This window comes from Condylura cristata, unplaced genomic scaffold (assembly GCF_000260355.1).
Source record: "Condylura cristata isolate star-nosed mole 26May11 unplaced genomic scaffold, ConCri1.0 scaffold00031, whole genome shotgun sequence".
Taxonomy (NCBI): Eukaryota; Metazoa; Chordata; class Mammalia; order Eulipotyphla; family Talpidae; genus Condylura; species Condylura cristata.
The window spans coordinates 2,733,778-2,748,828 of record NW_004567132.1 but is presented as its reverse complement, the minus strand read 5'-3'; the positions used below and the strand labels follow the sequence as shown (position 1 = coordinate 2,748,828).

Sequence of the window (15,051 nt, the reverse complement as noted above, 5' to 3'; positions counted from 1 at the left end):
TTTGATTTACAAGAAATTTCCTCTTCCTGCCTTCACTTTATCCCCTAGGATGTCTCAATGAGAATGAAAGTCTTTAAGTAGTAGATAAGGTTTAAGGGACTTTATTTTGGTTAATCTTCACTGTGGTAAATATAGTAATATTACTCTTAAATTTTGTAAATCTATATACCTGTTTTAGCTTTGGTAGATTGATTTTAAAAATAATGTTATAATCTCAACTAAAAGTCAATTCGACCCCTACGGTTCTAAAAAGAAAGTGATCTCTCAGCCCAATTCACATGCTAGTATCATCCCACTGCTTGCTTGAAATGTATAAAATAAACCTCTGCTGAAGCCAGAGCAGGAAGACTTGCACCCAACTCGGATTCCAGTGTCTTCCTGGCGCCTGCTCCCCTTTTTCCCCTTTTCCAGGAATCTCCGGTCGCTTACGCCGCTGCCACCTTGAGACCCTGCCTGTTCTGCCCCCCAATAATCCGTGGTCCGGGACAAAGGGTCTCTGACAAGTACCCAAATTAACATTTCCTTAACTGCTAAGAACTATAGCTATATCAAAGAAAAAAACAGTTCAAGCTAATTAATAAGGTGAATAAGACTTGAAACCCCCCCCAAAATCGTATTTTACTAATCTTACTAAAACTCTATTTCAAGCTTTACATAATAGTTGACCACACAAGCCAGCAGAGAACCAAGGCAATAATATCAACAAAAGAACCATGAAAGAGGAGGAAGAAACCCTTCGAAAGGCAACCAGCTCATATCTTTGACAAATGCGGTACAGCAAACCTAATGCGAAAAAGCAGCTAGCTCGCTGTGAAAATGTATAAGGAGTCAACTGTGCCAAAAAAAAAAAGTTGCAAGGTTTATCTTTAAATTCACACATACTGTTCTAAAAGCATAGCACAGAGAACAGTAAATAGGCTTTATATGTGTTTTGTTGGAGCCCAGAGCTCCGAACTGAAAATAACTGTAGGTAATGTCTGTGGTAGATTATTAGTGTCTGCCAGGGCCCCCTTATAGGATTATGCCACCCCATAACTTTGTTCTGGGGCTTCCTAGACTTTTAAAAATATCAAGTACTATCCTCATTACTAACAAATATTTCACAGGCATCAAAAGATGGCAATGTGTCAACCAGAGCTTACCAGGTCAAAATTTAAAGTGGGTATTTAAAGATGCAATGGCAGGACTCCTCAAAATTGTGTTCCCTGACCCATTTAAGAAATGCAGGAAACAATGCATATTTCTGATCCCTATCCTAGATATAAATTTCTAGAGGATGGGTGCCCACATACCTTCCCGACAATATTTACAAGATTTGTTGGAGTGACCAAAGATTTGCTGACAAGGACTGAATTGGGGCGGTAAAGAATTTTGCCTTGCATCCAAGCTTGATAAAGTGGTAATAAAACTGACCTTGAGATCCTGGATGGGACTAGCTGAAGGAGACAGGGAACTGGGCCTCACATCAAGGACACAGCTATGAGTCACCCCTTGGGAATCTGAGTTTAGAATCTATATAAGAGACCCTTCCCCCCTACTGAGTTGGCAGCAGCTGTCAGGGAGCAATAAACTCTGCTTGCTCAGCCTTTCTGCCTCTCGCCTTCCTTTCTTGCAGCCCTTGCAGTCGGTCACAGAAGTTGGGACAAAACAAGATTAATGTCTGCAATCAGTACTACACTGGGGAAGAAACCAGTTTCTTGATATCAAAAGCCTACTTCCAGTTAACTATGTGACTCTGGACATACCATTTAGTCCTGTGAGCTTCAGTTTCTTCATCTGTAAAATTAGTATTACAGTATTTTTCTTGAATTTTACACTCTACAGATTAGCAAAATAAACTATTCTTTAATGTACCAGTAAGAGAAAAGCCTCCATATAATTACAGCATGCCATTATAAAAAGCATTTGTATTTCAGGTGTTATAAAATGAAACTTCTGTATTATAGAATGAAGGAGATATAGTAATAACTCCCTGGTTGGGTAATAGATGAGAAAATATGCCAATAAAAAAATATTTCTGAACCTTTTAAGGTTGAATATCAAATGGTGTGTTAAATTTAACACCTTTTACAGTAATTGGGCTCTTCTATTCCAGGGATTATCCCTATACTTAGACCTTTCAATATGGGCAGTCAAAGAAACTGAATACAAGAGTTACCCAAAACAAACAAGCAAACTAGCAGTCACTTTAAAAACAAGAATTTTAGATGTTTCATTTAAAAGAAGACTATGAAGTAAAGCAAATCTGATGGCTCTATATTTGAGAAAAGCACAGCAACAAAAAATGAACGGTGAGACTAAGAATCTGACTTATGTAAGATTAAAAGACATTCAAATACATTTACACTTAGGTTATCCTATCATTATCTTTAAGTAGGCCAAATTCTGAAATGTAAAGTGATTTCACACATTTATGGTGCTCCATTAACAGACAAAACAGCAAGGAGGAAAAGGCGAACTCACTATAACTGTTGAAGACCGTCTCAGTAACGGACAGATTAAGAAAGCAGAAAATCACGAAGGGCATAGTGGAACTACAGCACCTTCTTCCAAATAGATGAGATTGCCATTTATAAAACACCTCACTCAACAACACATTCTTCTCAAAGTCACACAGAACATTCACCAAAACAGACCACATTCTGAGCCATAAAACCAACCCTAATAAATTTAAAAGAGTACAAGCCACAGTAAGTATGCTTGCAGACTAAAATGGAATTAAACTAGAACAGAAAGATAACAATAAAATGTAAAATACTCTGAGATTAGGTGTCACACTCTAACATATAAGTCAAAGAAGTAGACACAAGAAAATTTTAATAAATACTTCTAACTAAATGAAAATGAAAGTTCACCCTATCAAAATGTCTATCAAAACAGTGCTAGGAGAAAAATTATAGCACTGAATGTAAAATTTAAAAAGAAGATCTAATGATCAATAATTCAGTTTCTACCTCAGGAACTAGAAAGAGAACAAATTAAATGCAAAAGGAGCTTAAGTAAAGAAGTAATGTAAACGAGAAAGAAAATAAATAAAATTGAAATAAGAAAACCAACAAAGAAAAATCAGCAAAACCAAAAGTTGATTTTTCTGAACAGAGCAATAAAATTGATAAATTGCAAGTATCAGAAATGAAGAAAGGGCGATCACTATGTACGTTAAAATAATAAAGATTTCAAGATATTAAAAAGAAAATAAAGGATATAATCCAAATAATTCTATATGCACAAATTTGATAACCTAGATGAAATGGATCAATTCCTTGAAAGACTGCAAAATTTGCCAAAAAGTATACAATAAGAAATTGTTGGGTCCCAGCCGGGATGAACCTCCCAACCACCCCCGGAGCTTAAGCACAAAATCATAATAGGAAGAAGACATCTTGCCACCTGTGTGAGTGGCTTAACCTTTGGGCAGCTGATTAATATCCACCCTGATCGCAGTAGCACATGTGAGGGAGATTTCCTCCTGCCCCCAGGCCAACATCCTGGGATTAAGGGTATAAAAGGGAGGCTGGAAAGGATAAGAGAGAGAGAACATTTTGCTGCAACCATCTACCTGTGCCGACTGACTCTTCAACCTCGACGTCCCCCGCGCAGACTCGTATCCCTGCCGAGCGGGCGCGGCAGAAATAGATAAGCTTAATAGGTCTATACTTATTAAAGAAAAGGAATACATAATTAGTAGCCTTCCTAAACAGCAAGAGGCCATGGGATTATAGGTAAATTTTACCAAAGATTTGATAAAGAAATTATGCCAATTCTCTACACTTTCTTCCAAAAAATAAAAGTAGAGGGAATACTCCCTAACTCATCTATGAGACCAGCATTACCTTAATGCCAAAACATTACCAGAAGATAAAACTAAAGACCCACATCTTTCATGGACACACAAAAACCCTCAAATAAAATATTAGTAAATTAAACCCAACAATGTAGAACAAAATTATACACCATGACTAATTATTCCAGGCACACAAAACTGGTTCAACACTCAAAAATCAATTACAACTCTTCCATGACTTACAGCTAAGTTACAAGCAGAAAAACCCATCATAATTGAAAATACTGTAAATCAAAAATGCTGACTGGCAGATGCAACTCACTGCTCAGCATCACAACAGAGTATTCTGTAGTGGTTTCTACAGACTGTGTATTGTTTGTTTGTTTGTCATCATTAAGTCAAAAAATGATAGATCAAACCATTATGAATTAGGGACCATTTGTAATATAATCCAAGAGGAAAAAGCACAGCGCTAGATGCAGAAAAGCATTTGACAAAATCCCACATATGGGAACATATGTGTAAAAAGTCTTCACAAACTAGGAATAGAGAACAACTTCCTTAACCCAATAAAGAACATATATAAAAACCTACAATGAACTTAAGTGAGAAAATAGATACTTCCCCATTAAAACCAGGACCAAGACAAGGATGTCCCTCTCTAACTATTCCCATTCCACACTGCATTTTAGAACATGATATTAAAGGCATATACATGGGAAAGGAAAAAACAAAACTTTTGTTCATAAACAACATGATTACATATAGAAAATCTTGGATAATCAATTTTTTAAAAACACCCTCCTAGAAAGAATAAGAAATTGTAACAAGGTTGTCACATACAAGGATTACAATATAAAAGTTAATTGATTTCCTACATAATTGTAAAATGTACAGTTGGAATTTGAGTAAAAACAGTATTATTTACAAAATTACCACTTAGAAAATGAGAAACATTTATCAATATTTATGTATAGATCTATTTATACATTTATGCACATATTTATATACAAAATCTGTATGAGTAAAACACAAAGCTCTGATGAAAAAAGTCAAAATAAATAGTTTATATTCATGGATAGAAATACTCAACATTGCTAACATGTAAATTGTTCAAAATTTTATCTACAAAAACAAGCAATCCAATCAGAATCCTAGAAAGGTATTTCCTGACTACCAGCAAACCAACTTTAAATTTTACATGAAAAGACAAGAAACCCAGAAGAGCCACATAATATTGAGAATTTACAAGGATTGATTCTATAATAGGGTGGTCCCCAGGAAAAAGGGAAGTTCCAGGTTCCCTGCCCCACCCAGGAGGAGGGTTGAGCAGAGGGGAGTGGGGGGAGGGAGGGAAGAGAAGAGAGGAATCTTGAGGAAGAAGGAAGCAGGATGGAGAGCCAGAAGGAGACCTGAGGAAGCCACATGGAGCAGCAAGCATGTGATGAAGAAACCGTGCTTGTTTCTTGGCCCTGTACTCATTGAAACAGATATGGGTGAGAGACCCGTGGGGAGGTGGACTATGACAGTGTTTATATTGATTTTGATTTTGCTCTTTTCCTCCCAGACTTGTCTGGCCATTTTTGACCATTTTCTATGTGTCCCAGCCAGAAGGGGCTTTAGTCTTGTTTGTGGTGGGCTTTTCAGGCCTTGCTTTGGACCAATCCCTTTGGGTAGACTTTTGCCTACGAGGAGATGGGTAACTTAAGGTGTCTGATTTATAAGTTATATTCTTTATCTTTCATATTGTATACTCGTGTACTAAAGTTCCTTTTCATTAAAGTCTTATATGTTTTGTCTTATGTTTGATGCAGTGGGTGGCAGAACCTATTTAGGGAAGACAGGTTTGGGGGTTAAGTGCTGCCCCTCTCTCCCTGCCCTGTAACAATACTACCTACTCAATTTCAGGCCTTACTATAAATTACAGTAATCAAGATAGTTTGGTACTGATGAGGGAGTAGAATAAACCCCCCCCCCAAATAAAAATGAACAACACAACATAGAAACAAAAAATATTCAATGGCAAAAGGAATATATTCCAAAAAGTAATAATTTTAAAATTTATAAAGCAGATCAAATGAAAAGTGAAAAGTAAAACATGTTTGTATCTTGATACACAGAAGTCCCTGGCTTTTGCAAAACATAGAAATCAGTGGTGAATTTTTTTACCCTCAACAAAAAATACCAAAATTTAGGAATTAATGTCCCAGCATTTATATTATACTATTTTTCAGAACTATTTAGAAAGATGCCTTAACTCATGAGCATTTTTTAAAAAGATTTATTTACTTATGTATACAGAACTGGTGTACAGGCCAGCGGTGCAGGAGCAGTGAGAGGATTCACCAGAGACAGAGTGGGGAGCAGAACAGGCAGACTGACAAAGTACACTGCTGAGGGGAACACCGGGCAGGTCAGGAGAGGTCTGCTGCACCATGTGGGTCACCTCCAGGGCATGCTGGGATCAAACTCATGCTGAAGTGACTTTAGTCTTAGTGCTGTGCTTTAACCTGCTGCATCACCAGGGAGGGCCTCATGAGCATTTTTAAAGAGACTATCTATGTAACAGAAAAACATGGCCTTAAAAAGCTGGGGTTTTACTGTTTTTTTTTTTTTTAAAGATTTATTTATTTGTGCATACAGAACTGGGGTACAGACCAGAGGCTCAGGGGCAGTGAGAGACTTCACCAGAGACAGAATGGGGAGCAGAACAGGCAGATCTATGAACTACACTGCTGAGGGGAGCAGCGGGCGGGTCAGGAGAGGTCTGCCTGGCCATGTGGACTCCTCCGGGGCAGGCGGGAATCAACTCATGCGGAAGTGGATTTAGATTCTGAGTGCAGTGCTTTAACCCGCTGCGCCACCAGGGAGGGCCTGGGTTTTACTGTTTTTAAACTAGAATGTTTCATTCAATGAACTCCTTGCTGTTCCTTTTGACTTTAATATACTTTAAACATGCCCTGACTAGTGGTCTAGGTCTGATGATGATCAAGCCAGGTAAAAAGCATTTTGCAAGTTAATCTTTCAACAGGAGCTGGCTGCTGGTTTAAAATATCAAAAACCAAGTGAACCAAAACAAAATAAATATTACCTCCTAAAATACCCAGGGCAAACAGATGGCTTATTTAGTTCATCCTTAGATACCTCCTACTGACATAACAGAATGACTTTCTGATGTTTACATAAAAGATCAACTATTACTGTCAAGCAGTAAACAATGTTTTTTGAGATATTTTTTCAGTAATGGTGAAGACTTGTGCCAATTCAATCATGTTGTTCTTCAGGATCTGGCACTAAGAATTTGCTACAGAAGATAATAAAATTAACTTGCCCATATAGGAATTGAACCCATAACTCTGGCCTGATTAGCACACATCAACCACCAAAATAGCTATCAATATTTAAGAGGTGCTTCCTTTTATAGACAACCTTATAGTTGCCTGTTGATTTTGATATTTACTTTATTATAATCACTTTTTTTCTGCACATGATCCCTTATTTGCATTCTTTACATTCCTCCTAAAAGTAAAACCATCTGCAGGGGAGGAGAGGAAAGTAGACTCAAACCAGGGGTGGGAAGGGCACAAGGGGCCGTGGTGATGGTACATGGGTGAACTGGTGGAATTCCACGGGGACCATAACTGAGATACAAATACATAAATTGAACAAAATGAAGAATGATGTAAAAAATATATAATAAAAAAAAAGATGAAATACTGACATCTGCAACAGCAAAAAAAATAAAAGGCAGCCTACATATCAAAAAGGCAACCTTATATATTCACGTAGTGTACTAAATGCCTTAATGAATACTACCTCTAAAATTTCACACACAAAAAATACTTTCAAAGATGATACTATCCTTATTTTACAAATGCAGAACTAGACAATGATCATGAATGAGAAGGAAATCTGTAAGATAATTTTTATCTGTAGTCTTACTGCCAATAAATGAAAGATCTAGAATTCAAATTGAAGCCTGTATATCTCAAAGGTTTGCCTCCTTCTATGCAATAAGGCTGTACTACCTGAAAAATTCCAAATAAGTCAAAAGGTGTTTCATGATGAAATAAAAAAGATGCTTATAAAATATTTTTAAATTTCGAAGATCTTCAATCACAAAAAAATTAAAGTTATAATAATAATAAAGATTAAAGATGACTATGTCCATTATACTGTGAACATATTTACTTACTGTAATTCAGATTCATTCACGGTAGCTTAAGAGGTTAGCAACTACTAACCAAAGCAGAAAAATGAAAACAAACTCCAATGTCATAAAAGAAATTTAAATACTAGTTAACAATTTTAGCCTATTTATTTAACCAAAAAGGAAAAGAACATAATGCCTAATAGACCTGTAGACTAACACAGACTATTTTATTTAGAATAAAAGTTATCAATGAATTGTGGAAAGAACCTTTTGCTTTTATAGACTTAACAAATAAAATCAGATCTTTGTTTACATTAGTGTAGGAATACTAGTACCATTTTTTTTTTTGTAGTAAGGATTTGTCTATTTCTAGAATTAGAGATGATCATTAAATGAGAAATAACACAAAAAAGAGAACAGAAGCAGGAAGTGCTGGGTTAAAAGATAATCAAAACAATCTCTTCTAGGCCACAATAACAAAATAATTTAACAAAAAATTATTGAGAACTACCTACTATGGAATACAAATATTTCAAAGGACTTAAAATCCAGTAAGACACAGACTTCTAAAAAATTGTAATTCAAAGCAGAGTACTAAAATGTCAAAGTGTCCAGTGAAGTAAAGTAGTTGCTAAATAGAGGGATAAGGAAAGCCTGAGCCTATGATAAGGATTTGTCTGGGTAAGGGAAAACCAAGGGGTGGAGAGGTGGTAGCGGCACATTAAGTAGCTCGAACAAAGGTAGGTGCATGGACATGGACGCTGAGGAGAACAGTGGCCTATAATAACTGTACCACACAAAAAAGTACTGGGAACACAGCAGAAGGCAACCAAAAAAAGAATTGGGGGTCATATACACAATCCTCACTGTCATCTTGTTAAGGAATTTAGTTTACTTGGAAGAAAATGGAAAGCTAAAGCAACTTTTTAAGAAAAGGTTATTCTGATAGTAGCAACACATTCCTACCAATGTGAGTACCTTAGGCTGTACCTTAGGCTGGTATTCTGACTTTATACTTAACTGGGAAATTTTCATTAGTTGATAAAAATATCCTTGCTTTAGAGTTCTCATTTCTAAAGAGAAGTAAAATGATACTGTGTTCTTAAGAGGGATGAGGAAAATTACATGAGTGCATATTAAGTGCCTTAAAACAGCAGCTAGTTATAAACATAGTGACTTCATTCACAGCATGATTGAATAAGGTTTTGATAAGCTTCTTCCCTAAGCACAGCCAGAAAGCAACTACTGTTCACCAGTTCATTGCCTAATTCAAGGGAACTGACCCACAGATATTTTCTCCAAGAAGCTAATCAAGTGAGTTACCTAAAAGCAGAGAATTTTCTCCAGCTGACAACGAAAGGGGAAGTCAGGTTTTGAACATGAGATAGTCTCAACATGAACATGATATTGCTAGCTTAGAACACAGGTTGAGGGTACTTGTCAACGCAGGTGGCCTCAAAGAAAAGACAATGGTTGAGGCTGACAACAATGAAATAGAAGCACAGACATAGAACCAAAAGAAACAGGATTCGGTCAAAAATATGAATGATTATGGGAATGACTTCTTCCCCAGATCCTACAGACAAACCAAGTTAAGCCTGACCTTAGTCCCATAAGAGCCCAGAAGGCAGAAAACTCGTAAGTAAACTAAGTAAGCTAAGTAAAAAAACACCTATTTCACCCCAGCATTGCAGAAGTAAAAAGAAAATAAAAGTACCACCAAGAGAAGGATGCTCCCTGAACTGTGGACTGTATGTCAGCTTGTATATTAAAAAAAAAAAGATAACTATAAAATTGTCAGGCAGCCATAAAAAATAAAACAGTAGTTTGGCTAAACCATATGATCTTTTCTAGATCTGAGTTTACAAGGCTGCTTTCCAACTACCAGTTCATAAGTGCTACAAATAATCATTCCCAAGGTGGTTGTAAAATAGGAGCCCATATGGATAAATTATCACTATTACAATGTCTAGTATATTACATGTTGACCATAAAACAGCCAATTTAAATGAAAATCTAGACATTGTTGTTAAAACTGCATGTTAACAGAATAACACAAAAGCAAAAACCTGTGAAGTGCGGGATTTTGCAAGAGGAGAAGTACATGCTTCTTGAAACTGATCTTCATTAATTCCAATTTCTTTGAGATAACTTTCTAAAAGCTTTTCAACCTAAAAAGAGAAAGTGTAATTTTTATAATTTAAATAGAAAACTCCAAATGACAGTTTTTATATTTAGTATTAAGTTTAGAAAAGTATAATTACAATACTTTTTTGCAATCATTAACCTACATAAAGTTATATTGCATAACCGTGACATTGTTTTCCACTGAAAAAACTAATATAAAATTAAAATTTTTACAGAGAATTGATGCTATTTTATTTCCTCTTCTAGAAGTCAGTTATTGATTTTATAAAGATTTAGTTTTTTTTAATTGTGCATACAAGAACTAGGCTGAGACTTTAACCTCTGTGCCTCCAGGGAAGGCCTAGAAAGCAGTTATTAATATGCTACAACTCTTCTACCCAGAGGTATTTTTAAAAAATCACAAAACAACCATGACTGAATTATAATAAATACCTTCCCGGATGTATTAGGAGACCAAGAATAAGTTTAAAGATTAGATACAATATCTTTTTTAAAAAGCTGTAATAAACCATTCTTTGGATTCTAGAGTTGAAGAGATAAGAATTCATGACTTGCTCAGAAAAATCTTAAGACTCTGATGCAACTAGTCAAACGTCAGGGTAGATTTTTTTATTTTTCATTTTTGTACATGAGGGTATTTTTCTGTAAAATTAAAGAATTTTAAAGGAAAAAAATACTTTTTAATTTATGAAAACCAAAGTAGTATTCTAATTATCTTTAAAAATTAAAGGAAACAAATATACTCACTAGTTCTTTGTATTCCTGATGAATTTCTGTATAAGTCAATTTGCTTTCTTCTTCATCATCAAAAACTAAATTTAAAAGAAAAATATTAAGTAATAAAAAATAATTTCATTAACACAAATATAAAGTTTATTCCTTGTAAATATAATTAGCAATTCTATAATCTAGCTCTTAAAACTTTGAATTTAGGTGTTCTTTTATTTATACATTATAGAAGAACATATATGTAGAATATAGATAGTAAATATATACAAAATATATATAATAAAAAATTATAGTGTTCATTGTAAACAACTTTTTTCCCACATAAGATCTACCTCATATATGACAACACTAATTTACTGCCTTTTTTTTTAAAGATTTATTTATTTATACATACAAGAACTGGGATACAGGTCAGAGATGCAGTGGGTGGGGGTGGTGGTGAGAGGGTTCACCAGAAACAGCACTGGGAGAAGAACAGGTGTGTACTGAAACACACTGCTGAGGGGAAGCAGTGGGTGAGACAGGAGAGGTCTGCAGTGCCATGTGGGTCAGCTCCGGAGAATCTAAAAGGATCTAAACTTGTGCTGCAGTGGCTGCAGATAACATTATAATGCTAAGGCTTATTAACCCCTTGCACCAATTTACTGGGAGGCCAATTTACTGCCTTTAAATTAATAATATAAGGCAACCATTTCTTTTTACACATTTAATGGAATATTTTAAGTATTTTGTAAATAACGAATTTATATACTGATATTTGTTATAATGTTAATACTTTTACAACAGCCTCAAGTTATTTATTGTACTGAACTTTGCTGATGGATTTTTTACTGAATTGATTTTTCTTATAAATAAATCAAATGAAGTTAAAATGAATGAAAATGTTTACTGAATGATCAATATGTGTGAAACAGTGTAAGTTACGATACATAGTGCTTCAAGAAATGACAATTAGGAAAACAAGACAAATTCATAAATTATATACAATAAGCTTTTTGAAAAATATCTATCCTCCCACCTATGGACCCTCCCTGGTAGAGCAAAGGGTGGAAGCACAGCACCAGGAAGCTAGTCACAATAGATCCAGCAGGAGTTCCATCCCCAGGCTGGAAGCTGGCGCACAAGGAGTAGCAGACCTCTCCAGTCTTGCCTAATGCTCCCCTCAGCAGTGTACTTTGTGGATCTGCCTGTTCTGCTCCCCACTCAACCTCTGGTGAATCCTCTCACCGCCCCTGCACCACTGGCCTGAACCCCAGTTGGTATGCATAAATAAATAAATCTTTTTAAAAATAAAATTAAAATATCTCCCAAATGATTACTCTGAAATGTAAAACAAATTTCTGTAATTTTCTATTCATAACACTTCAATGACTGCCCATTGCTTAAAAATAAAGTGAAAACAATTAGAAGGGCAAACAGAACACACGAAGACTAGATCCCAAGTTTCATATGCCATGATTCCAGAATCCAGTTTTGTACTTTTAACAATACACATGTATTAGCGACACCAACAGAGATAATACACACAGTGCCTCAAACCCCCACCCACTGCTCAAGCTGTCCCTCCATCTGTACCCAGTCCCACTTCTTTCATTCTCCAAGGCACTGAAAGTGGCACATTTTTCATGACATTCTCCCAGTCCCTTTCTTCTGGATTGGTTAGATCCCTTACTCTGAATTCTTACAATACACAGAACCGTGAATCTACCTTTGTTACAGCACCTTTAAATTCTACTCACCTTTCTATCTTCCCCACTAATTATAAACCTCTCAAGCACACAGATTTTGTTTTATTCATCTTCTCATCTCCAGCTTCTGGTCCAACGATACTTAATACTTTTTCAATAAAGAGTGATATCATAAAATTGTAGAGAACTAGTCTTTAAAAAGTCAGAGCTAGAGAGTAAATAGCACACTGACAACCCAAATTAGTAATGTATAAACACTGTTATTTCATGTTTCACGTTCACATTACTTCCACTTCTCCTAGCATCTGCTCTATGTAACAGTGTACATACACAAAATGCAGCAGCCATTTAACCTGCTTTTAGTTAATTCTGAAACCAAGTTACTACATCACATGTTTATAAAGCTGAGGATTACTACATTGCAAAATCAGGCGTATTTTTACTTAACATTTTGGGATTTAGGGGAAAAAAAGAATGTTTTATATTATTTTCCATTTCAGTATTTAGTCTCAATAGAGTAAATGTAACTATACGGAGACATAATTTCTTTCTCCTAAAGGTCAGAATTCCACATGCTTCGTCAGTCTCAAATGGCACTAAACTTCTTTCAAAAAAACACAAAAAACAGTTATCTTGAACTTTTAAAATATCTAAAAATAATATTATTTCAATTTAGCTTCTGGCAATAAAAATGCAGTAAAGAATCAGTGCTTAACTAAATTTATCTTTACCATTACCATATTCATGGAATCTTAGACTTGAAAAGATTCTTATAAGGTAATCCAGGATAATCAACCATTTGATGGTTGAATTCTCCTCTATAACATCCTCATTAATGCTGTCTGATCCTTTCAAACACTGCCATAGCCTGGGGGGCTCATTACCTCCTGAGGCAGGCTAACTCACCTTGAATACAAACTGTTAGCAGTCGCGTCCTTCAGAGTAATTTGTTTCGCTGTAACTTGGACCCACAGACCCTATCTCTAGCCCACTTAACCTTACAAAATAATTCTAGTCCCTCTGACATAAGACAGATTGTTCAAGCGGTTGATGGCTATTACTACCCCCAAAGTCTTGCCCAGCTAAACAATCATGATAACGACTGGGCAATCATTCATGGTTTCTGATTCCTTTTCTGTGAATGGTTCCAATTTATTTCAAAAAAATGAATGCAGAACTCCAGGTACAAGCAGGGCAGAACCCGAAGCTGTCCTTTTACAGAAAATAGGTCAAAATGACATATCTTTTTGCTAAAAGGAAACCCTCCCCCATTCTTGGTATGGCTGTGAGTTAACAAAAGAGAGAGAGAGAGAGAGAGAAACACTAGCCTATTGTGGGCCTGCAGGAGTAATCACGCAGTAATCACGCGCCTGCTTCTGCGGTCAACTGTTGGGATCAGAGAAACTCAGAAGCAAATTGATGCCTCTCCTGCCAAATCACTGGGGAAGCTGTTGAAGAAGCCAAACAGTACCCATACTCAGGGTACAAGCGTGTAGGGATGGGGTAAGATACCCAACACAGGATAAAAGTCTAACATTTTTTTCGACGTGTCCTTGGGCCCAAAGGGAGAGGAATCTCAGTTACAGTTCAACGCCGTTGGAGTGACAGCAAACCACCTCTAAACCAGTTCTAAACCCCGCACCCCGGGAGATGAGACCTGGCTGTGTCAACCACGACCTGGCTTGTGTTAACCACCTCCCCGTGGACTGCGTGTGTGAGAAAGGCTTGCCGGCTCCGGCTCTGCTTCTTACCTTCACATTTCTGCTCCACAAAGTCCAAGATGGGGATGGACCAGTCCGGGCCACGAAGAAACCCCGCGATGCTCTCCACCACCCACTCCACCTCGTCCTCTTCCTCCGTAGCCATCACGCCCACGCGGGGCGCGGCGGGAACCCTAGGCCAGCCCCCCGGAAACTGCTGCGGCCTTTCGGCCCCCAGGAACCTAGAATGAGCGGGTGAAAGAGTGGCCCCGCAGTCGCCCAGTTACGGGGACAAAAGCAGCAAGCCAGTTAACGTAAAAATTGGTCGCTATGGCAACGCGCGCAGCCTCCCAAGCAGCCATCCGGAAGTGAAGTACGCGTCCTCGGAGTCTGCGCCACAGGACGGAGGCTTTGGAAGGACGTTTCTGATTGGTTAGGAAGAATAGAGGCGGGGCAAAAGAACATCTTCCGCCAGTCGGCTAGAAGCTGCTTGGATTTATAAGCGGTTCTAGCCACTGGGTGGGGGTACGCGAAGAATCTTGGTGTTCTTTTTCTGAGATGTGCGTGGGAACCAGGTGAGGGTCTGAAGTGACCTGGCCTGAGATTCAAGGGACTTCAAAAACCTTCATTTCACCGTTGTACAGGACACCGGTGTTGCTCAACGTTGTATCCCACACTGTCTACTCTTTCCCAGTCCTTAAAGACCCGCTGGACCTTAAAAGAAGGGTTTGTCTTTAAACAGTTGTTTGACATTGCAAAGCCCAGCACAGTAGCTCTTTAAGATTTGAGGATTGCCTCCGTAATCTGCATTACAACATGTAGTTCCAGGCGGGTCTAGAATTAGCTTTT

General features: G+C 37.1%; 1 protein-coding gene across 2 annotated transcripts in view; it reads right to left on the bottom strand.

Annotated features, from left to right (window-relative positions):
• The window catches only part of CFAP36 (cilia and flagella associated protein 36), a 30,856-nt gene extending 16,272 nt beyond the window's left edge, over positions 1 to 14,584 (bottom strand). The window contains exons 1-3 of one of the 2 annotated variants that reach the window (XM_012731538.1): positions 14,254 to 14,584; positions 10,833 to 10,897; positions 10,007 to 10,108 (exon numbers count right to left, since the gene is read on the bottom strand). In XM_012731538.1, the coding sequence (XP_012586992.1) occupies positions 10,007 to 10,108; positions 10,833 to 10,897; positions 14,254 to 14,368 (282 nt within the window). In that variant the 5' untranslated portion in view covers positions 14,369 to 14,584. The remainder of the gene's footprint in view (positions 1 to 10,006; positions 10,109 to 10,832; positions 10,898 to 14,253) is intronic. The other variant, XM_012731537.1, reaches the window with a different exon arrangement.
• Between the last annotated feature and the right edge of the window lie 467 nt (positions 14,585 to 15,051).